We start from the raw sequence: 24780 nt of genomic DNA, 5'->3' as shown, positions 1-24780 counted from the left end.
CATACAGTTCTATGGAAGCTTATACCAATTCAGGATTGAGAATGATTTGAAAACTCCTGACTTCAGGTTATCCTTCTGCTCTGTGGGATAAGACACTAACTGAATTGCACATTAAGTCTGCATAAGAAACACTGTTGGTACAGTGGTGCAGGAGAGTTAGACACAGTGCTGTGAGAAGGCAATTTAATCTGAACAGACTTACTGATAACTAGTGACTTTTGATACTTCTGATGATACTGAAGTGTTAGATTTTTTTACCTTTTTGAGTCTTAACACTTGTTAGTGGAATTAGTGTTACATGATGCTGAATCATTTATCTTTTTTTTTCCTCAAAAAAAGTACTTTTTAAAGCCTGTGCCTAAAGTCTGGTTGTAAAAGTTAGGCATTTATTACACGAGGAAGACGTGTAATAGGTATTGGGAAAATTGTGTTTTGCTGAAGCTGTCTCTTTTGTTCAGTTCACATCCTTACTGACAACTTTTCCCTTTTTTATGAAAGTCACTCCAAATACCATGAATTTGGTAGTACATTGTTAGCTGATGTTCTTACCTAGCCATAAATAAAGATCAAAATATAGGAAGGCGCAATAGATACAGACCCCTCCCCAAACTTGCACTTCTTTTGTGTTTTGTCTGTTAGCTTTTTAAGTACAGTTACTATGTATGAGCTTTGTCTCATTTTTACAATGTTCAGTGTTACCTTGAAATTTCAGTGAATGTATGCATGAAGAGAAATAAGTAGCAATAACCTAGAAATGTTTTCACACCAGCATTGTGTTCATTAAACAAGTGTTTGTCTCCATCTTCTTTGTCTACTTTTTTTATGGACACACCCTTCTCATTTAGTATTATCTGGAAATATCTTTACTTTTAAAAAGAATTGTTATGGGAGAACTTCCCTGAATGCCAAAATTCTGTTCTCAAAAAGCCAGAAGGTGGTAGCACAACAGACTGTATTACAATCACGTCAGACTCATCTAGAAGTGTTTTTCAAACCGAATATGAAGGTTTGAAATGTGAAAGAATAGTTCAGTTCTAATCATCTGTTGGGTGACAGTTATGAGTTAGAACCACGTTCTCAGGAAATTTCTACTACTGTATGGTGTCCATACATTTCTAAGACAAGAAGTAAAATGGTAACATTTTTGGTGTCTGGAGGTTAGCTCCCTAAGTTGTTAGTGCTCTTCCTGTAAACTTCAGTAGCGTGCAGGAGTTTGGATATTAAAGTGGAAAATGCCTGGGAAATTTCAGTACACTTAAGTAGCCTGATGGTTGATGACAGTTTTCAGTCATGTGATGTTACTTATACTAGAGCATTGAAAGTACCTCGAAAAAAGTTCTGAGAACAATAGAGAAATCTGCTTTTCTAAATAGACATTGTGGAACATTACTGAAAATACTCCAGCTGAAGTGTACATATAGGTCGTTCAAGGCCTCAGCTGGAATATTGATGGCCTGAGCACATGTAGTGCTGACTGCATATTCAGTGGAGGTCATGTGTTTTCAGCAAAGGCCAAGCAGGAGGTGGGGAGCTGCATTCTGAGGCATAGAAAAATAATTGTCTGGTAAGTTTAGATAGCAGTGACTGTCCACAGTGGTACAATTCGAACCGATAGAGCTAGCGTTAATCTAAATGGTAAAGGCAGTGAGACAACCTTGTGGAATTTCTCACCTGAATTTAGCCACTGAATTTAGTTGGGCATCTCAATTTCAAGTTTCTCTTTTGCTTCCTATTTATTGCAGATTGAACACAGAATAGACAGCTGAGCTTAAGTTAAATTAATACCAGTCCAGACCATTGTAGAACGTTTAGAAACAGGTCAGTAGAGGATTAAAAATATAAATAAAAGCCAAAAATGTGAAAACTTTGGGTTTTAAAGCAAGTGTGGGCAAACATTAGAAATTTCTACTAATTACCATGCCTACTTGAAGATGTTGAGGTTGGTCCTGGGGAGAGAATTGGATGAAAAAGCAATTATGAGTGGCGAAGGAGTTAGGTGCAATTGGAGCCCAGGGAATACAGAGCAAATGGAAACACAGGGATAGAGCAAATATGGAGGCAGGTGGTTTTGAGAGTCAAGTAAGATAGAGTGTCACTGTCCCAAATGAAAACACACAGAAAACTGAAGGAAGGAGCAAACAGAAAGAAATCCTGACTTCACATTTTCAGTTAATTTTCATGGTCAGGAAAATATGGAGAGCTAGCAGCTAGTAGGAAATCCCAGTGCATGGAAAGGTGTGTAGTATTGGCTGTAAGCATGATTATGGAAATAATAGAATTACAGTGGAGCAAGTATAGAGATTAGAAGTGAATCATCCCTGTATGAAGGAACTCTTGGCTTGCTAAGGAATTGTAATTTCCATGTGGAATCAAACAAGCAAACAAACAAAAAAATATCCCCTAAATACCTTAGTAGCAGCTCAGGAGAGACAATAATACACTTCTTCAAAGGCCTAAATGAAAGAGCAGAACCAGGAGAGGGAAGCAACGGTTGCAGGAAAGCAGTAGTTGCTGCATTTGATGAGGTTTGTCACCTTTTTCTAACTTCTAAGGAGAGAGAAAATGGAGCCAAAAGTGGTGCTTCAATACTCAAGCAGTGTGCAGCAGACCAGAATAGGTGGGCCTTTCTGTACATGGGTCAGCTCTCATTCTTAAAAAACAGTGTTAGGTGGGCTTGAGATTTAAAGCTAGTGAATTATACATGATCCTTTTTCTACTGGTGTTTCACCCCTTTGATGCTTTGGAAAGTGTGTTTTCATGTAAGGTGTGAATTCACAGTTTCCCTGAACTGATGAATCTAGGCTGTTGTGGCAACACTCCACACTTCATCTTCCCCACTCCTTTCCAAGAATACAACTTGCTCTTGTGTCCCACTGAGAACATCTCTGCTTCGAAGTGAACTGTGGATTTGCATCAGCAGAAAAGTCAAAGTGACAAATGTAAGGACAGTTGAGGGGAGATGGGGATAATGCAGTGCTGTCAAGGTCCTTGACCTTATTTGCACTGCAGGTACATCAGCACTGCTGCTAACACCTTCACAGAGGAGGGGGAAAAGTACCACCTGCCTTTCCAAGGGCACCTGGCACCTGGTGTGAGTTGATCCTGAAGCCACAGCTTTATTTGCTCCCCATTTGAAAGTGGTTACACTGTCAGAATTGAGTCTTTCCATAGATCTTCTTAGAACTGAGAGCTGAACTTCCTACATTGCCAGGGGATGATGCTGGACTGTTCAAGTGCAGAGAAGGAACATTTAATTAAATTTAAACTAATTGCCCTGTTCATACTTTCCACGGAAGAACTGCAGTTGGAACCTTTTTTGTTAGCTGTTGAAGCCTTTTGCTTAACTACAGCGTTGTGTATGATTTTATGTATTCATGTTTTACATTCTGTATTACCATAATTTCCCTTTCCTCCTCCTTGCTAGATTATTAGGTTGGCTTATTTTGGATTCCTGAGCATTTGTTTGTTTTTAAGAACCGCTTTTATGATGGACTTTGCAAGCTGTGTCAGGGGGAGCAGCAGTGCAAGCAATTGTTTGCTCAGTTGAAGATCTGAAACCTAGGCTCCTTCTATTCAGATAATTACATCAACTATCTTAGAAGTTATTCTATATGATATATTGGAGAAAAACTATGTCTTAGTGATGCCTCATGAAATTAACATGTAGGCTAGGGAAAGATATATTACTCAAATGTTTAGCTAGGGATACAGAAGTTTTGAGTTTCAAGCTGGATGCTAACTACACTTCGTGGAAACTTCCTTAGTTTGAGGTCTGTTGTTTATAAATTACAGAGAAACTTTGAATCTGATTGGAATATAGACTGTTGTCAAACTGCTAAATGAAAATATACTAGTTATTTACATTAGAGGGCTCTGATGCCTAGAGATTCTGTTTGCCACTTAAAGCCACCAAACTTTGGGTGGTGAAAAACAACTCTACTTATCCTTAGTTCAAATAGTCATTAAAGAGACTCAGTCCCTTTATGCTGTTGTTTCATAGAATGCTTAAATGGAATTAATTAAAATGGAGGCATAAAATTGCTTTTTTAAATATTTTGTTTTTCTGACAGGAAGTGAGCATTTTTTAAGGAGTTAGTGAAACAAAATGGATTTATTCTGTGTGTTAACCCCCAGCAAACAATTGAAAATAGTTGAGAGATGTGCCTGTATGCACAGGTTAGAAGGTGGCATAACTATCACAGCCTAGCCAAGCAAGACTAAACTACTGGTTACAATAATTCTTCAGTACTTATATATATATAGAAAGAATTAGAATTAGAAAGAACATAGAAAGAGTTTTATTTTTTCTTCCTTTGCATTAAGGCTGCACGATGTGACTGTTGTAAGTCTCAAGGAACTCTCAAAGAGAAAGTGCAGTGGCGTGGCGAAATGAAACACTTCTGTGATCAGCACTGTTTGCTCCGTTTCTACTGTCAACAAAATGAGCCAAATCTGGCAACCCAGAAAGGACCTGAGAACTTACACTATGGTATGTGCTGCTTTATGGCAACCAGGATTCTTTCTTTTAAATGGAAAGTTTAAAACTGCATGAATTATGTGTTTGTTTTAATAAACTGTGTTAGAGATTACTCTCTTGTATCGTCAGAGGCATCACTGATCTCCTTGCTATTTTTTATCTTAGCTCTTTATTTCAAAGCTTTTTTCAAGAGCTGAAACATTGTCAGGTAATCAAACAGTTGTGTAATCCCTGTTTTAAAAGCAGATCTTTTCAGGTTAAGAGTAGCTTCACTATTGCATCTTCATGGGGACAGAAAGTGTTTATTTCCTTTGTGCCCCCCTCCCCCACTTTGTCATTACTTGTTCTGTGGAAACTCTTCACAGTGTGTTCTGGTCCCAGAACAGATAAATGCACTAGGAATGAAAAAGTAAATGGAATTAGAAAGAAGTACATTAAATGGAAACTGAGAATGGAATGAAAGAGGAATACATGATTTTATTTTTTCTCTTGTCAGTAGGTAACGTGTAGATCTGTTGATGAAAGCTGAATGCATATTTACATCATTTAAATAGCAAGTCAGGCAAAATCCAAATAAATCAGCTTTTTAATGATAGCAACACAATTTCTCTGTAGGGCCATTTTCATATTTGGACACTTTGGTACTTGGTTTTCTGAAAGAGGCTATATTCATGTCTGGATGGAGCATTGATCTAGCATTTGCCAGAGTGGTGAGGTGCCTGAATGAGAAGCCTTGGGTACAGTTCTCACCTGTGACAAAGTCCTAATCAGTGCTCTTAGTTTTATGTTATACTCACTCAAAGCTGTCTGAAATTTGCTTTGTTTCTAAAAAGGGGGAAAAAGTGTCTAAAACCATTCTCTTACATTTTTTAGATCAGGGCTGTCAGACCCCTCGAACAAAAATAACAGTAAGTACATATATTTAATATATTATAACATAATTTCAAGTGTGAGATCCTGGTGACATAAAGGGATGCTATTAGAAAACAAAATACAGTGTCTTTCAATGAAACTCATGGATTGAGTTTTTTAGTCTTCATAACAGAAGTTCAAATTAAGTCTTTCAATGTTCGTATTTTCACTGTCTTCTGGGAAATCAAGTCATCAGCCACGTATTTGGGATCTATAGCACATGAAAATACTGTTTAAGTTGATCCATAAACTCTTACATTTATTAAAGGATCATAGAATAGTTTGGGTTGGAAGGTCATCTAGTCCAACTGCCCTGCAGTGAGCAGGGACATCCTCTGCTAGATCAGGTTGCTCACAGCATTGTTGAGCCTGACCTTGAGTATCTCCAGGGACAGGGCCTTGACTGTCTCCCTGGGCAACTTATTCCAGTGTTCTGTCACCCTCATGGTAAAGAACTGTTTAGGTGTATTTATTGTGTATAGAAAAGGAAGATAATTTCACTGATCTGTTAGAATAAGGTTATATCTCAGCATTCAAAAAACTGAAAATGAAGCCTTAGGTCTGTAGTTATAATTCATAAGAGTAGAATAATTGATAGAATAGGAATAGAATAGAATAGACCAGACCAGACCAGGCTGGAAAAGATGACTTCAAGTCCATCCTATCACCCGACACCATCTAATCAACTAAACCATGGCACCAAGCACCCTATCAAGTCTCCTCCTGAACACCTCCAGTGATGGTAACTCCACCACCTCCCTGGGCAGCACATTCCAATGGCCAATCACTCTTTCTGTGAAGAACTTCTTCCTAACATCCAGCCTAAACCTTCCCTGGTGCAACTTGAGACTGTGTCCTCTTGTTCTGGTGCTGGTTGCCTGGGAAAAGAGACCCAACCCCCACCTGTCTACAATCTCCCTTCAGGTAGTTGTAGACAGCAATAAGGTCTCCTCTGAGCCTCCTCTTCTCCAGGCTAAGCAACCCCAGCTCCCTCAGCCTCTCCTCATAGGGCTTGTGCTCCAAACCCCTCATCAGCTTTGTTGCCCTTCTCTGGACATGTTCCAGCAAGTCAACACCTTTCCTAAACTGAGAACTGGACACAGGACTCAAGGTGTGGCCTAACCAGTGATGAGTACAGGGACACAATGACTTCCCTGCTCCTGCTGGCCACACTGTTCCTGATGCAGGCCAGGATGCCATTGGCCTTCTTGGCCACCTGGGCATACTGCAGGCTCATGTTCAGCCTACTATCAACCAGTACCCTCCAGGTCTCTTTCTGCCTGGCCACTCTCCAGCCACCTTGTCCCCAGCCTGTAGCACTGCATGGGGTTGTTGTGGCCGATATGTAGAACCTGGCACTTAGATGTGCCATGCTGTTGGACTCTGCCCATCTGTGCAGCCTGTCAAGGTCCCTCTGCAGAGCTCTCCTACCCTCTGACAGATCAGCTCCTGCCCCCAGCTTGGTGTCTTCTGCAAATTTACTGATGATGGACTCAATCCCCTTGTCCAGATCATCAATAAAGATATTAAAGAGGATGGGGCCCAGCACTGATCCCTGGGGGACACCACTAGTGACTGGCCACCAGCTGGACATGGCACCGTTAACCACCACTCTCTGGGCTTGGCCCTCCAGCCAGTTCCTAACCCAGTGCAGAGTGCTGCTGTCCAAGCAAGCTGACTTTGCTGCAGGTGGCAGAGCAGGGATGCATAACCTTTTGAAGGAATCCTGTCTGGGAGCATGGGGGTCATGAGTGGAACAACAGCCTTCATTTTGAGTTTGAGGTTTTGTCAATTTGTCAAAAGTACTATTACCATTTTTTGTTGTTAGCTTAGTATGTTTTCTGTGAAACTTAGTTTTATTTTGCTTGTCTCATGGAAAATCTCAGCAGTAGTTTTTCCCTGGAAAAAATTGACTTTCCTTGTTAATATGTATAGGCTTCTGTGAGGTAAATCTTCGATTTAAGTGCAAGTATTTTGATGGGACTATAAAGCACACTAATGAAAAACATAGAAAATATGATTGCTTAGGTAACTAGAAACATCAGGCAAGCAACTGTTGTAACAGAGGGAGGTTTAGATTGGACATTAGGAAAAACTTCTTTACTGAGAAAGCGGTGAGCCATTTGAACAGGCTGCCCAGGGAGGTGGTGCAGTTGCCTTCCCTGGAGGTGTTCAAGGAGGCTGTATATGTGGCACTTCAGGATTTAGTGTAGTGGTCATGGTAGTTGGGTTACAGTTGGACTTGGTCTTAAAGGTCTTTTTCAACCTTAATGATTCTGTGATAAATTCTAATGATGTTAATTCAGTCCATAAATTTTTGAAGGTAATATAAAAGCTATTTGTAATACAGCTGGATTAGGGATTTTCTGTATTTTAGAAGGTGTATGCCTCTTACAGGCTCCTGCTGTTCTTATGACTTGACTTTCCATATTTAAAAGGATGCATGAGGCTAATCTTACTATATATGATCCAATAAAAGTGACAGTCTGTTTCTTCAATTGGACTCTAAAGCAGGTGCTCGGGGACAGAAACCATGGCTGGAACAAGAGGGTTCTTACCTGCTGACTGCAATGATTAACTTTGAGCATTAAGTGATGTTCCCCAAAATATTTTTTGTTGTCACTGTTGTAGACCCAGCAGGGGGAGCTCGAAGTTTGTATGTCAGGTATTAGAAAATTGTTCAGAGATAATATTTTTACTTAGAAATAACTTGGGTTTAAAGAATGTGATCTTTGGATAACATAGTTAAAGAAGGTTAGACCTTGAGCCAGAAGTTTGTTATACTACTTTAGGATGAATTCTTTTCACAGAATTTGGTAAAGTGCTAGCCCCAAAATGCAGAATAACTTGCAATTAAAGAATAATACTTGCTGCAGTTGCATTGTGCTGTGGTGATCTTCCTCTTCAGCATTTCATATATGAAAAGTGTCAACCGATATGGTAAATCAAGAGCTTTGTGTTGAAATCAGTGTGGTACAACAGCACAATCTCTTTGATCTGCTTGTCTCTAGGGCTCAGCACCACCGCCTTCTCCAACACCGAACAGAGAAATGAAGAACAAGGCAGTCCTCTGCAAGCCTTTGACAATGACAAAAGCCACATATTGTAAACCTCATATGCAGACAAAATCTTGTCAGACAGGTAACTTGAACTGTAGTGGAACTTAGGCTTTTCTTCCTTGTAAACTTTTATAACTGTTACTGTCTTGAAACATATTGCAGATACTCTACTTCTTTTTCATAAACTGCAGGAATAAAATACATTTAAGTACCTGGCAGTATTTGCCTTTTATTTTTCTCTTTTAATAGAAGATGATTGGAAAAAAGAGTATGTCCCAGTGCCTATTCCTGTACCTGTCTATGTCCCGGTGCCTATGAACATGTATAGTCAAACTGTTCCTGTTCCTACAACGATTCCTGTTCCTGTAAGTGAGACTTCAGATTCATTTTTAAATGGGCATCCATTCATATGCATGTGTGGGACCACTTTGTGTTGTTGACTGCTCTTAGTCTGGTTAGTCTAAAGGATTGCAGGATGCTCTGGCACTATGTATTGAAAAGCATTAGAAATTTGACAGTGGCACTTAGTTTCTAAATAACAATCGGGAAATCTACTGCCTACTTTCAGTGCAAAAATTTTGTGCTGCCAAGCTTCTTGGGAACAATTCTGAGTTACAATTTTGAGTTTCCTGAATGAGCATTCAACAGTAAGATTTATTCTGCTGAGGGTGAAACTGAAACGTTGTGGTGTTGGGGAGAGATGACAGAGTGGGATAAACAGAAGGAAGGAAGAAAAGAAAAGGAACAAAATGAACCTTGTGCCAGCAAAAGAAAATGAGTTAAATTTGTTATGCACCAAATCTCATCCAAGTGGTGGGCAAAAACCTCTAAATTTCTATAATTCCATGTTTCACAAGCAAGCCACTGAAACAGGGTGCTGATTTGTCCAAACTGTTAGACTGAAATTATAGTCAGACAGATTTGAAGCTCCAAAATCCCTTCTGTTTTTACTTTGACTCACTGTATTTCACTGAGTTTTTTTTTTCTGTATCTTTTCTTGATTTCCTTTTGTTCTCAATCATTTATACTGTTTTGGTTTGTTTGTTTTTTTACCTAGCACTTTCTGTTATCCCTCAGTGAAGTGATATTTTTCTGATCTACATTAACCCTGGTTTTCAGAAGATGTGTATAGTTTGTTTCTGTGTTGACTGCTGCTGCCGTTTTGTTGCAGCATGGGTTTTTTTTCTGATGATCTCTTCCCCCCTGTCTGCATAGGTGCCAGTTCCAGTTTTCTTGCCCACTACTCTGGATAACAGTGAGAAAATCCTTGCAGCAGTAGAAGACCTGAGGGGGAAGGTACCCTCAAATTCTCTGGAAAGTGAGCTACTGAACTTGTCAGGAGTGGTACCTGACCATGATGGAAAAAATGAAACTTCTGATGTGACGAGTGAGTTTCTTACTGAGGTTTTGACTCCTTGGAGTGCTAGGGTGCATGTGTTGGTGTTTGTGAATCAAGAAAAGGGTTGGGATTTTTATTTTAAGGAAAGATTGTTCGAGTATGGCAATGCTGTTACTGAGTTCTTACCCTAACTTGAAATCTTAATTATTGAAGTCTTTTTCAAAGGTCATTTCAGCAGATTTGAAATACAGAAAATGTTCTGAAGTCTGTTGTGTGACTTCAGCAAGCTGTACCAGACATTTGTCTTTAAAAATAAAGGCATTTCCTTTGCTTGTGCCAGCTTCTTGGCTGATGGCAAGAGTCATTCAAGACCGCAGGCACAGGTTTTTGTTGCAGCATAATTAAATTAAAATAAATAAATAATAATGAATTAAAACAAACAAAACAACAAAAAAACCCACAACACAAAAAAACATCCAAATCCATTCTTTCTTCCAGAAAAAGTCAAGTAGGAAGTTTAGGGAAGCTGATCTCCACAGCTGTGTGAACACAGGAGGTATATCTGAACAAAGTGGAATATGACAGGCATCTGATCTCCTTGTAGTAACATCTTACTCAGCTCATTTTATGTTAGGTGTGGGGAAGCTGGGACTGTTAAAAGTATTTCACAAGTGTAACTGGGCAACAAAACAAGATGACTTAATGATGCTTTTGGTTGGTCCTGAACTGTATTTATTATTTATTTGACTATAGTAAAGCATCAGCTGATAAATCACTGGGGGGGTTTGATGTGGAAAGGGCTTATCACACCCCCTCACCTTAAAGCAAAGAACTGTCTGACACAGCCTTAGAGCTGAACATCAAAGAATTCTGCATGAGATATTTTCACAGTGCACAGTGCCCCTCTTCCTGGGCTCTGCCTGCTGAAATTTTCAACTCTCTTCTGTATACTCCTAGGAGAATTTGCCTTCTCTTCCAAACGCTAACTTTTAAGGGTTTTCTTTGACTTGGGTTAAATTGTTTTGGGGTTTTTTGGGTTTTTTTTTGTTTTTTTTCCAAGTTCTTCCAACAGATGTTTCAAAGGCTGTTTATAAACGACATGAACTTAGGACTTAGGCCTGGTATATAGGAGCGCCATGGTGCTGCACTCCCAGGAGACTTACAGTTTTCCAAACTTTTGCTATTCCCTCACTAAAGCTGTGCAGTATGGTAGTGCTGCATGGTTATCATCTGTGGTTCCTTGTTCTCTTTTGCTAGGTAGAGGTAGCTGAATAAGTAGATAGATGGGATCAGAGTTTGCTTGTTTGCAGAAAACTGAATTTGGAGACATCTCTGTTTGCCAGAAGCTGGAAAGTGATCAAACTTTGGTTTCTCTGTCTCCCTGTTTGCCATGTTTGCTTTTATAGGATTTCTTTCACAAACTTGAAAGTCTGTTCTGCTGTGGGCAGAATCATGTAGAAAAACAGACAGGTTTGCCAATCTTGTTTTGAGTTCTGTTTGGTTGACGTGATCCAGATGTGCCAGTATTTTATTTTCTATACAGGGACTTTGCTGACTCATTTTAAGGAAGAAGGACAGATGGATTAGTATCTTTTCTGTTTGAAGGAGATCAGATTGGAGAAGTAAATCTGAGATTCCAAGACCAATGGATTGTGATGAGCAGAACAAGCAGCCCTAGAACCATTTAGCCTCTAAATGTTCTAATCCATGTGTTGGTTAAAATAATAAGAGGTTTGCCTTTCCTTTTGGTTTTTTTCTTCTTCAGGTGTGATAGTTGAGTCAAATCTACTAAACTCAGAAACAGAGGCACAAACAAGCTTGCCTGATGTTCCATATGAACCAGACCTTGATATTGAAATAGACTTTCCAAGAGGTATTTCTTCTGTCGTTGTAATAAATACTTTAAAATAAACATTGTGGGCACTGTATCTTTATCTCATCCTTTCAGAGGAACTTTATCTGATTGCAAGGAACTTTATCTGATTGCAAGATCCACTTGATAGAGTATGAGGTAAAACTTTGCCATGTCTTTAGGGCCTTCTGAATTAGTTCATCTTTCTAAGTGTAGTGTTTGCAACAGAATGCAAAAAAAAACAAAGGAGAATTGACCTTTCACAATCTTAGCCTCACCACTTGGTTTTGGATGTGGATTTAGGAAAGCTGTTTGAAAGACTCAAAGGCTTAGATTGCATGTGTCATGGAATAGACTAGTAAACACATTCTTCATCCACCAGGTGTTTCTGTGGGAAATGATTGTTTAGATCAGAAGTGCCAAAAGGGTAAATTTCCCACTTAGGTTTGTTAGAAAATTGCAAGCTGGTATGCTGCATGTAACTTGTGTTACCTCTTAGTATCTTGTTAATGTCCATACCTGTATCTGCAAAAGGCAGTGTTACTTGAATTAGCAGGAACATCACTACTTTGAGACCTTTCCAGCGAGAAGGTCTTAGTTTTATGTGCTACAATTTCTACCACTCTACAGAATGCAGGCAGTGGTGTCAAATGTTTCCTTGTAACACAAACTAATCAATGCAAGAACCCTGAAATTTCCTGGTTGTAGCTAGTGTCTCCCTCGACATAGCTTCTCTTGGACATAAAACTGTCATCCCTCCCCCAGATAGCTTCTGATTTTGGAAGTCTCCTTTTGCCTGTTGTCATCAATAACCTGCACACAAGATGCCCAGACTTGGTTTCTCAGTTTAGTGTATGTTTAATTTAAAGATCAAGTCTAGGGATTAGCATGACCTTAGTCTCAGGAAGTTTATTAGGCATATGCATACTGTGTTTTTAACTCCTTGTTTCAAGTGGAACTTGGTACATGAAGGGAAAAAAAGACCATGGAAGAAAGAAAACTAAGTGGAATGGTAAATAGCAGATTATATTTAAGGGCTTCTGAGATAAGATTGTTTGTGGTAGCAAGAGGACTGAACCATTTTAAATGATGTTTTGAGCAGTAAGGTGGTGAAATGCAAGTATTAGAAGGGCATTCACATTTGAGTGAAGACATTGTTAGATGGCTAAAATGAGGCATGAGTCATGTTCAGTAAAATAAATGAAGGTGGAACTTGCAACATTTAATCCATTTGTATGTTGTCTCATTCTGCTGTATTGCCTGTACTAGTCCTTCATCATACCCTTGAAAAGTTAAGTAAATAGTGTTTTGACTTGTTGCCTTATATCTATTTAACAAAATTACTGTTACCCCCATCATGAGCTAGACCTTTACCACTTGTATAAATGCGGGCTAAAACTAGTTTCTCTGAAAGAGTTTACATGTTGATTCTTAATGTTTTTAACCAAGTATAATGTGCTGTATGAAATAAATAACATCAATATAAATTATGGAAATGTACAAAGGAAAGTGCACATAGTAAGTTACATGGTATTTTATCCACTCATGGCCCCTCATTCTCACCCTAACTTAAACTTCTTACTACCAAAGACTACCTAGGCAGGAGAAATTATGTAAGGGTCTGTAGTAAGTAGTGCTGCTTGAAATGGTGTTTGAAAATGTTGAGCATTATGTCCTTTACAATTTATTTAGAAATAAACATTTTGTCTTGCTTTCAAAATAACAGATTGATTTCCTCTTACTGAAATCCTGTCTTTAGTGATGTTTAGATGTATGCTTTTACAGACCTTTTACATTACTACACACTGGTATAGTTCATTGTTTTGTTTTTTTCAAACCCAGATTATTTTTTAAGTGTTTAGAAATAAGTTCTCTTAATGTATTTCCAGCAACTGAGGAGCTTGATACAGAAAATGAGTTTTTGTTGCCTCCTGTTTTTGGAGAAGAATACGAGGAACAGCCAAGACCACGGCCCAAAAAGAAGGTAGTCTTGTCATGTCATTCACATTTAAGTGGGCAAAAATAAGGTAGGGTTGGGTTTATTCTTCAGTTCTCATACTGCTCTAAAATGAGTTACTGCCTATTCATACATAATATCTCTATGATGTGAACTGATATTTTCCACTTTCTATTTCAACAGAGCTGTCTTGGTTTAATTTGATAGCAGACTAGAAAAAAATGTTGGCATTTCCATGGCTTATGATGGGAGCTACAGCATCTCCCATAAAAAATAGGGGGTTTAAAAAACATTTTTATTTGCTTGTATTTTTTCCAGATTTTATTCCCAGTTGAAAATCTTAGTTAAATTAGCCATATTCTTTCATACAGAAGGAAACTAACAGGAAATAAGAGTTTCTAGTGCCTGCCACAAAGCTGAAATGGTTTTGTTGCAGTAACTGCAGTACATATCACAGGTTTAGAACAAAGAACCAACTTCTAATAAAACTTCTTAGGAACAAATGTGCCCTTTTAGTTTTTAATTTGGAGTCTCAACTGTTGGTATTACCTGGTGCATATTATCCACATACCCACTGCTGGATGTGCTTTAATATGGGCCTGATGCTGTCTTTTCCATTCGTGAGCCTAAAAGTCGACCATCTGATACAGATTTGTAGCCTCTTCAACTTCCCGAGCATTGACACAATGAAATCCTATAAATACATGGAATTACATGGTTCATCATTTGATCATGACAGTATAGCCAGTATGGCAAATTACTCTGTTAAGAACCAATTTGAAAGGTGAATTAGAAACATCTGTCATCTTACAGTAAATACTGTCCTCAGAAGTAGTTAGAACTACCTACTGAACCAAGCATCTGTTTCTTTACACTGAGCGTTTGGTTGGTAGTTCAGTCTGCAGCTTGCTTATTCTGCTCAGCTTCTGTGTTGCTGGTGTTGTTGGCTGTCAGCAGTGGTAACCTCTTTGTTTCAATGGCAGGGGGTGAAGAGGAAAGCGGTGTCAGGATACCAGTCTCATGATGACAGCTCTGAAAACTCAGAGTGTAGTTTCCCCTTCAAATACGCCTATGGTGTCAATGCGTGGAAGCACTGGGTAAAGTCTCGCTGTTTAGATGAAGAGCTTCCAGAATTAGAGGAACTGAAATCAAGTAAGTGCTTCAAAAATTCTGGCATACAGATTCTTATTTATTAGGGAGAATAGCTGTACTTGTCTGATTATTTTTTTTTTCCAGCTGAAATTTTGGTAGAAGTTTTCACACATCCCTGACATTCCACAAGGACTGGGATTGTTTTACCACAGATCATTTTTTCCCTTTGTTTACCCTACTTGGTTCGAAATAATGGGCCTCACACTTCTCATACAAGCCAAGACAGCACCTTTCTGACTCTTTTGACTTTTCCTGACTGTTTTGTTTGCATCCTGGTTTTCTTTGTATTCTAACTCACTTTGGAGTTCACACCTCTTTTGGACTTCTACATTGCAAGGGATGGGCATCCTAATCTTTGTCCTGGAAAGAGATAATCATCTGAGGCTGCATTACATGACTGCGGTGCTCTGACACAAGGTGGCCTTTGCTGCCATGGAGCCTTGCAGCTCTTCCCAAAACACTCCTCTGCATGTACATTTGTACTGTGAGGGAAAAAGGAGATTGCTGCTACTCCTGCTCTTCAGCTCTCACATGCATCTTAGCACCATTGTGTTATGCTCTTGGATCCTTGGAAATTGCCATTTCCCCTGGAGGTCCAACTCTACAGCAGTGTCTTCACTTCAGCGTCTTGGGCCACTTCTGTGTCATCCTCAGCTGTGCATGGCAGTACCTTTCTCAGTGGGTGATACTGCATTTGGTGAACTCAAGTTTACTTTAGTAGCCTTGTTTATTATAATAGCAACTTAGCATTTGAACTACTTAGTGCATTTGTACTTGTTCATTGGTTGGCAGGGAGAACATGAAGCGAGTTTCCCATTTTCCAGTCCAAAAATACCCCACCCCACAATCACCATGTAATAATTCTGTTGTATAATGCAGCATTTTTTCTCTATTTTACAGCAAAGTCTGTGAAATTAAAGGAAGATCTATTATCACATACTTCAGCTGAGCTAAACTATGGGTTGACACATTTTGTCAATGAAATTCGAAGGCCAAATGGAGAGAGCTATGCACCTGACAGCATCTATTATCTGTGTCTTGGGATTCAGGAGGTTAGTAGAGGCTGTAGAGATGAGAAACAGAGCTGCTGATCTGACTGTAACCCACTTCAGTGCAAGAATGAAGATAGTGTGGATTTATTGGCTATGAGCTATTCTTAATATAATGGCTGTAACCAGGAGCACAGAGAGACTGCTGTGCAAATCACATTGTAGAAAGCTGTCTGTATAGAAGATGGGTTTGCAGACCTATCCTGAAAATTCACATGCACACTGGTATAGTGTAATAATTTAATGTTCTTGCTGGGTTAAAGCAGGACATTTGCAGTCTAAAATGACAGTATTGCCAAATGCTGCACTTCATTTTGTTTGCTAAAGATGACTTAGTATAAAAACAGAGTGAAACAAGGCTCAAGCTTCTAAATGCTTTACTAATTCAGTTACTTAATATATAGTAGAAATAAGCTATTTGAAGTGTCTTTGGGGGGGACTCTGATTTACTGAATATTGCAGACTGTTAACAGTCAGGCTTTTTTTGTAGAGCACAGGAAATTCTGCTGTACTGTCTTATGCACAAACCCTGCCCCTGAATTGTAATTATAGGGTATTGTGAAGATGAAGGGAAACAGCTCAGTTGTACTGTATGTGAGGGCAATAACGTATCACTGGGTAATTAGAAAAGCTGTTCCACAGATAATCTTTTAAGCAGAAAATGTATTAATTTTTGGTCCATAAAGCAAAATCATAGCTTAAAAAAAAACAGTGTTCAGAGATGAGAACAGAAAATTTCACTCAAGTAAAAAGGCAATAACAAATACATGGACTCTGGAAAGCAAACTATTCACAGGCTTTGCAGTCCTGCTTAAACTGTTTTGTACTTAAGGCAGAGGATTTGAATCAAACAGCAAATTCATAAATCAAAATCTTATTAAAAATGGTAGGTCCACTATTTTTTCTGTATTGCAAGTAAGCAAAGTTAAGGAGTCAGCTGATATCTTTACCTCATGGTTGTAATTTGAGAAGTGAACATTCATTGTTTGACATTGTAGTCAATACTACTGTGAGGCGTGTTTCATATTCACTAGCTGCCTGCTTCTGCACTTGCATGGTATACTGTCTCTCTGTCTTTCTTTTGAATTGGAATACTCATATTAAGCTGATAAGCAACACAGAGAGTGATGTCTGCATTTATAAAATGGAATCCAATTAATATCTTCTTTTCACCTTTTCTCTGTGTTGCCTTGTCTACTGTGAAAGCTGGTTATGTGTGAAACTTTAGGTGTGGGGACTTTTTTTAGCACCACACTATTATCAACGGCCCTTTTACACATACATAATGCTGGAACATTGGAGGAACAACTTGTGGTCATTTTTCTGTATTTATTGTTTTTATTTTGTGTCCAGTATTTAATTTAGGTGATGTTTAAAGCCCCATTTCATTGGCTTAGTTGTGCCCCTGCTATTCAGACTGGTAGGAAGACATGCCCTGCTCTGAGGAGTTTGTATTTCACAAAAGGCAGGCAGCAAGTAAGGGACTGAAATGTGTAAGCATGTGAGCTGTCAAGGATTGCATCCAGTACCTGTGTTAATGGCAAATTGTGTGTATATGCCTATGTGTTACCCTTCTGAAGAAGCAAGTTTAAACAGTGTAGTGGTACATTAAATACAGCATAGTTGTCTTAAATGTGCAACAAAACTCCATTGCCTTCTAGTATTTCCTTAGTCCATCCTTCTGTCTGACAACCCTGACATGGGTACTCCTGAAAAAGAATAAATTGTCTGCTGCTCTTGCATAAAAGGTATTTGCTCTGTTTAACTCAGAAGAGGCCAAGAGGAGATTAAATTATGCTATTTAATTGTGCCAGAGATCATAAATATTTTGCTTAGAGTAAGTTTCCCTTCAAAGGAGGAGAACGTGGCAGCCACAGCTAAGAAAAAGGCACTTTTTCCCTCCACCAGAATTAACTGCACTCACTATGTCTTGAGTACAGGCTCAGGTTGGAGGTTTTCCTCGTGGGTGTGTGATATGGTTTGAGCACAGGGAAAGCACTCGGGAGTCTCAAGGTTTTAAGTTGTTCTTTTGACTTTGTAAAGCAATTTATTTTCTTAAAGAAAGCACTTGGAAAATCTTTTCCATCAAAGTGGTCCCTGAGTCAGATGGTATATTTTCTCAGTTCAGGTTCATTTGCACCTGAAATTGTTCTTCTTCCAGACAGAAGTGGTTGAATAATGGTTTTGATAACTTTGAAGTACTGATCCTGAAAAATACCACACTTAAAAGTAAAGGTTGCTGCATGGATAGGCAAGCATCTAGTGGAGAGAGTTCACCTAGAAGGTGGTGTTAGCCTGCCTCTCTCCCCTGCAGCATCATGGCCTTCATTCTTTGTCCCAGTACAGACTGAGAGGTTTGGGGGCTGGGTTTGGTTTGGTTTGGTTTGATTTTTTAGCATGTGGGGTTGCTTGGGCAAAATTCAGGTTTATGGAGCTTGGTGGATGTCTAACTGGAGGTGCTGTAGACAGTAATTCAGCCTGTTCTCCACTGTGGACTCAGAGGCAGGTCTGTTTCCTTCCTGTTCACTGCAGTTTTGGTAGTTTAATTTAAGCTTAATCCTGCTCCTGCTGGAGTTTGTAGAGTAGCAGAGCACAGCATTACTGTGTTGGAAATAAAGGTTTGCAGATGCTTATGGGGTATTGTGTAGACGGGGAAACTGCAACATATAGTTATTATGTGGGCTCTACAGTGCTAGTGGTTCAGGGTGCTGCACAGAATGTGTCAGGGTTTAGCCAAACACTTAACCAGGAGGCGGAAATATTGTTAGTTGAACTCTCACAGGCTTGTGCAGGAATTGGTTTTGAACCATCCTTCAGCCTTGTTTCAGTTTCACTGCCACTGTGAGCAAACCAGATACAAAGAAGAGTCATGGAGGAAAAATGTGACCACAAACAGAGGGGTAAACCACCTGAAGGTTGTAGTAAGCTATATTGTCTGCTCAGAATTGCTTTCTAAAATCAAACCTGATCTATGTAGAAACAAGCACATTTGGGGGAGTATTTTGCACTGAAGAATTAGTTAAATGTGTTGTATGTCTCAAGCTGTGCCAGGGGAAGTTTAGGATCGAGGTGAGGAGAAAGTTCTTCACAGAAAGAGTTGTTAGTCATTGGAATGGGCTGCCCAGGGAGGTGGTGGAGTCACCATCCCTGGAGGTGTTCAAGAGGGGATTGGACATGGCACTTGGTGCCATGGGTTAGTAGTCATGAGGTGCTGGGTGACAGGTTGGACTTGATGATCTTTGAGGTCTTTTCCAACCTTATTGATTCTATGATAAAATAATTATCTAAATGAAGATGTGTGGGAAACTTCTAGGAAGTGTATTCATTCCATTTTTCCTTATTTTAAAACCAAGTGCAAAGATAAGGAAGGCAAGATAGACTGAACCCCCTAGTATAAACAAGTGCTGTGTTTAACATTCCTTCAAGTATGTGTACAGAAATAAACACTGTTTCCAGAAGTGAGTACACTTTTTGTGTCCTGTCACTTTTATTGCATTCACTAAAAACAGGCATGTTCATGCAAAGTAACACTGAAGTAGAAAATTTTAGAAGCCAGTCCTCTATTTCTTAGAAGTGCCTTCAATGAGGATCATGTCAAATATCAGTATAACCCTCCACCATGAATTGTTGGTAAAGGTTCGAAAGAGTTTGTCTGTAAGGTCAAGAAAGTTAAGATAATTAGATTGCAGAAAAGACAGACTACTTGCACCATCCTGTCCTTTGTCTTGCACTGATGCATATCATTACCACAACCCATTGCTCCCACTTCTGTGTTGAAGATACTTTCGGTAGTGTTCAGAGTTCTCCTTAGAAATAGAAGAATCTTGCTGAGCGTTTGGAGCTTTTCTGTTGTCATTGTTGTTTGGATACCTAGGTGGAGGAAAAGATTAATTTAGTTGGTTTTTTTTTAATGATTCCCCTTTCACTGACAGGGGTAATTCCAGAAGAAAATGTTAGAACAGGTCTGATTGGTTATGAATCACAGGTTAATAAATTTACAACAATAAATCATATTTGAGGTAACTTTTAACTGCGGAGCATGGGAAATGTGTCAATGTTTTGGGTTTAGCTACTGGTTTTTCCTAAAGGTGCAAGCATTGTGTTGAAAGAGAATTTCATAGCACAGGATTTGTTCTAATCTGGAACTGTAAATATTGTGTGTCTCTCTGTCTTTTCTGTAGTATTTATATGGAAGCAATCGAAAAGACAACATATTTATTGATCCAATCTACCAGACGTTTGAGCAGGAACTAAATAAAATCCTCAGAAGTTGGCAACCAAGCATACTTCCAGATGGTAATTTTCTTTTTGGTCATGTATGATTGTTATCTGTTAATAGTTTTGGTTTCTTAAGCCTGTAGATACAGGCAAACAGTTTAGGCATTGAAATATTAATTGATTACTAATCATAAAGATACCATCTAAAGAGTTCAGTTAAGACTCTACCTGTTCTTACTGGTTTCTTGGCAATCTGTGCTGTTGATTTTGCCACCACCTGTTAATGTTAAATTGACTATCCCATTTTTTTAGAGGAGAGAAAGAATGAGCAGAGGCTTTTTAGCCTGGACCTTTTTTTACCTGAGCTAAATTTCTTTTCTGCTCATTTTCCCTGGATGGGAAGAATGCCAGGCAGGCATTGAGTTCTTTATGTGTGGGGCTAATGAGCTATGTATTTTAGTCTTTCTCAGCTAGATGGGGAGGAGTCCTTGCCATGGGGCTTCAGCTCAGGAAGATCATCAGTTTCATGGAGAAAACAGGAGTTTTCCCCAGCAGATCAATGTTGGTGCTGACTGCAGAATCCACTGTTCTTCCACCTTTCTCACACTCTTTTCTTGAATGAGAGCTTGTCCTTACCAGCCTCTTTACTCTTCTTGAGACTGGCTTTTCTCTGTATAGCTTCTGTATTGGGCCCTCCCTGTATCCTAGTATGATCCAGGAGTGCTTTCCAAGTGAGATACCTAATAGTAACAAGAAGAAAGGTATAGATGTTCAGAAGCCTTGGCTGAACAGAAGAAAATGAACTCAAAAATAGACTTCTTATAAAGGAATTAAGATTAGCACCTTGATTTTTTATATTTTTTTGATAACATGATTGTGCCTCGTAAGAAATGCTGTTGTAATTCAACAGAAAAGTGTTGTGTGTGATGTTGCCTCTATTTCCCAGTGTATTTCCCATTGGTTGTCTCAGTGTCTGTGTCTTTAAGCAGTGGGTTTGGGGGTGTGAGCATATAATGAAGTATGCTTATTAGAGGCTTCTGGCAGCATTTTGTTTAATTTACAATAAACAGAAACTTTGTTGTATCTGGACAGTCTGTGGGCTAATTCATTGTATTTTCTGTAATGTTCTTTTCTTTTGAAGGATCAATATTCTCTCGAGTTGAAGAAGATTATCTTTGGAGGATTAAACAGCTAGGATCACATTCACCGGTTGCTCTTCTGAATACTCTGTTCTACTTTAACACTAAGTATTTTGGCCTGAAAACAGTGGAGCAGCACTTAAGACTTTCTTTTGGCACTGTTTTTAGACAGTGGAAAAAAAATCCTCTAACTATGGAAAGCAAAGCTTGTCTTCGATATCAAGTGTCTTCCCTGTGCAGAGCTGATAGTGAAGGTACTATAGCAGTTCCAAAATAAGTATTGCAGGAGCATCTACATTGCACTTCTTTGAGGGACATCTGGGCACCTTGCCAGGAGTCAGAGGTCTGCCTTTGCATAAAGTTTAGCAGTTCTCTGCTCTCAGATCTTTTAATTGGAGCGTGTAGTCCATGGAGACCACAGGGTCTCTGTGTTAAAAGATCCTTTTGAGCCCACTGGTCTCCACGCTGCGGGTTGCATTTCCAGTTTTCTGATTACGTAGTCCTGGTGACCACATTGTGGTACTTGGCGGGCTGCCCACTCTGGAAAGTTTGCTGGAAAATGTGAAATAACTTCAAGTTATAGATTAGATGTTGTTGATTTTCTTCTTAAAGATAAAATTACTACTGGAAAAAGGAAACATGAAGACGATGAGCCAGTATTTGAACAAATTGAAAACACGTCTGATCCAGCTAGATGCCCTGTGAAAATGTTTGAGTGCTATCTGTCCAGAAGGTAAGTGTGATACAGGGTCTAGAGTAGACCAGGTACAAAAAGAAAATGTTTTGATGTAACCTGAAACGTACTTAAGCCAATGGAATGGATTGAGATCTTCTGAAAAATGAAAGCATTGAAATCTCCAGTTCTGTATCTGGAGTAGATGTGCAGAATGCATGGGAGCAGCACAATACTTCAATCTTAATTGTCAGGGACTCCATCTGGAATAACAGTCTGAATCTTTTTTTTTGTTGTTGTTGTTTTGCCTGGAAACATCAAATATCTCTGCAGAGAATTACCAGCAAGGGATCTGGTAGGTTTTCTACTGAGGATTTTGTTTGTGAGGTCCCTGTCTCTTCAGTAAGAACTGGATTGAGACACTGGATTTGCTTTATATTGTCATCAAGAATCTGAAATGTAGATGCTTTTGAAATACTCTAGTTTGAAAGCTTGCTTAAAATATTTTTAGTAGGAAAAAAAAATCTAACAGTAACCCAACATTTAGATTTTTCCTTCCAATTTACACAGAAATTAATACATTAAAAAGAAAAGCTTTACAACGCAGTAAATCAAATGAAGTGTGAGACCAAATGGGTTAGGAAACAGCATCTTACACTTAAAGGTGAAGAAAGCTTGCACACAGTGTAGGCAGTAGTGCAAGTATGTAATGTTACAGAAAGAAACAAAGAGCAACTTGTGGTGTGTTAAAGCAAGAACCCCTTTTTCATAAACTCAGTTAATTCTGGTTGGTGCAGGGTTTGGTTTGGTTTGCCCTCACAGTATCTACTGTCATGGTTTGGAGAGCATGTATAGTTAAAAAGTTGAAGCTGGATTTTGAAGAGAGTTACACAGCTAGTAGCAGGGTTAGAACAGATCACCAAGACACAGAATGCCAGGTTGGATAGGACCCCAAGGATCATCTGATCCAACCTTTCTACATAATAGTATAGTTTAAATGAGATGGCCCAGCATGCTGTCAAGGTGAGTCTTAAAACTGTCCAATGTAGGGGAATCTACTACTTCCCCTCTCCCAGAACTACTGTCCTTGATTTTCAGGGGGACCCCAGAGTCTATATTCAGGGAGAGCAGCAGCAGGCAGCAGTGCAAGCAATGACTGATGTCAGTATTGGGTCTCTTTGCCAGTCTGTTGATAGAGCTTCCTAAATATCTAGAAGGTGCTTTCTGGTTTAGCAAGTCCTAGATCTGCAAATTCTGGAAAGCTGGATGAGTCTTTGGTCTCTTACGTGCTTGCTAAGTCCCAAACATCTGCTTTTGGGCTGCTCTGAGTAGGCAGGACCAGCTGAGCTTGGCCAACCTGGCACAGCTCCTTCAGTAATTTGCCAGGGTAGGTCTAAGAGTTTCATCTGTGCAGGATGTTGGGGCTGCTGACATACAGTTTTGTCCTGCGAGGCTGTTTTTCTAACCCCGCCATGTTTTCCCCCTTGTAGCCCACAGAATCTTAATCAGAGGACGGACATGTTTTATCTGCAACCAGACTGCTCTGTCTCTGTGGAGAGCCCCATCTGGTACACTGCCACTTCCCTGGACCGCAACACGTTGGAAAACATGCTCGTACGGGTTCTCCTAGTGAAAGATATTTACGATAAAGACAATTACGAACTGGATGAAGACATTGATTAAAACAAACTTCCCAGAACCCCATCAAGGAAACGAACAGCATTAGATATAGTCATGCTGCTAGACCTTTACTATGGAAAACATTTCAAGTTTACCCTTTTGTTTTATGAGTTTTGTAGCAGTGTGTACCCTCCCCTGGGTATTACCGTGTAAATAGTCCATGAGTGAAAGTTTCCCATTATTCTGCATAGTGGTTTTAGGATACATCACAAACACATTTCAGATCCTTTTCCTTTTTCTTTTCTTTTCTTTTTTTTTCTCTTTAATTATTTATTTGTCTAGGTATGTTTGCAACTTTTTACATTGGAAAATACGAATGAGAATGTGCCATGTGTAAGCTGTTTGGGTTTGGTTGGTTGGTTGGGTTTTCTTTCTCTCCCCCCCCCCCCCCCCCTTCCCTCGTAGTAAGAGACATCCATATTGCACAATTCTGCTGTCGGAAGCTCCCTTGGAAGGAGGCTCTTTTAATGGGTTCTTGAACCAGATGGGTTGTGTTTGGGTAGCACTACTACTACTACTAAAGTTTAGAACTTGCTGTGTCTTTCAGGATTTTTAAATAAATTGTAAACTAATAGTTTTTTTACTTTTTAGTTACTGAAGCCTTATAAGGTTATGTAGAGAGATTCCATCTTATGTACCAAAAATAGGCAAAAGGAGAATGCTGTCAATATTGGTGTACTGTAATGTGAATCTATTCTGGTGAAAACTTCTTTTTTTTTCTCTTTTTTTTTTTTTTTTCCACTTTTTTTTGGTTTTGTTTATTTTTGGTTGCCCTTATTAAAACCTTAGTGTCCTTTCCTTATTTGTGACTCTCTCTCAATTGCCCCTACAAATGAAATATATATATATATATAAAAAAATAAATGAATATAAGCTTAAAGCATGTAGTCATCAAGACATGTATTTTGTAAAAAAGAAAACCAAAAACCCTGCAAAAAAAAAAAGGGAAGGAAGGAAAAAGAGAAATGTCATGTCTGATGACAGTGCTGTATAATTCTTTTCCATCTTTACTTCTCTGACCATAAATGCCAGTACCTCATATTACTGTAAATCTCTCCTTTTGTAGCCTTAGAAAAGGGATTTTTGTACTGTATTACCTAAGGTAATATGGTGTGGTGAATTCTGACCTTCTGTTTGCCCTTAGGTTGCTGTATTTCAATACAGTCAATACTTGACTATGGGTGGGAAGATTCTCTTAACTAATGCCTCCATTCAAAAGCCATATAAGCCGTGAAGTTACAGAAAGCTGGAAGATAATTTTTGTGAAGAAAAG

The 24780-nt window shown here is 39.1% G+C and overlaps 1 protein-coding gene across 13 annotated transcripts in view; it reads left to right on the top strand.

Annotated features, from left to right (window-relative positions):
* Positions 1-24548, top strand: part of ZMYM2 (zinc finger MYM-type containing 2) — a 101989-nt gene extending 77441 nt beyond the window's left edge. For all 13 annotated transcript variants that reach the window (XM_068144420.1, XM_068144372.1, XM_068144365.1 and 10 more), the window contains 13 exons: positions 4324-4489; positions 5351-5385; positions 8401-8530; positions 8698-8813; positions 9664-9835; positions 11553-11660; positions 13529-13623; positions 14580-14748; positions 15649-15800; positions 19979-20093; positions 21157-21408; positions 21767-21887; positions 23318-24548. In XM_068144420.1, coding sequence (XP_068000521.1) covers positions 4324-4489; positions 5351-5385; positions 8401-8530; positions 8698-8813; positions 9664-9835; positions 11553-11660; positions 13529-13623; positions 14580-14748; positions 15649-15800; positions 19979-20093; positions 21157-21408; positions 21767-21887; positions 23318-23510 — 1824 coding nt within the window. In that variant the 3' untranslated portion in view covers positions 23511-24548. The remainder of the gene's footprint in view (positions 1-4323; positions 4490-5350; positions 5386-8400; positions 8531-8697; positions 8814-9663; positions 9836-11552; positions 11661-13528; positions 13624-14579; positions 14749-15648; positions 15801-19978; positions 20094-21156; positions 21409-21766; positions 21888-23317) is intronic.
* The last annotated feature ends 232 nt before the right edge of the window (positions 24549-24780 follow it).

Source organism: Melanerpes formicivorus, unplaced genomic scaffold (assembly GCF_026170545.1).
Source record: "Melanerpes formicivorus ecotype bairdi unplaced genomic scaffold, bMelFor1.0.p_v2 SCAF_1, whole genome shotgun sequence".
Classification (NCBI taxonomy): domain Eukaryota; kingdom Metazoa; phylum Chordata; class Aves; order Piciformes; family Picidae; genus Melanerpes; species Melanerpes formicivorus.
The sequence above is the reverse complement of the archived record's forward strand: the minus strand, read 5'-3'. Positions and strand labels throughout refer to the sequence as shown.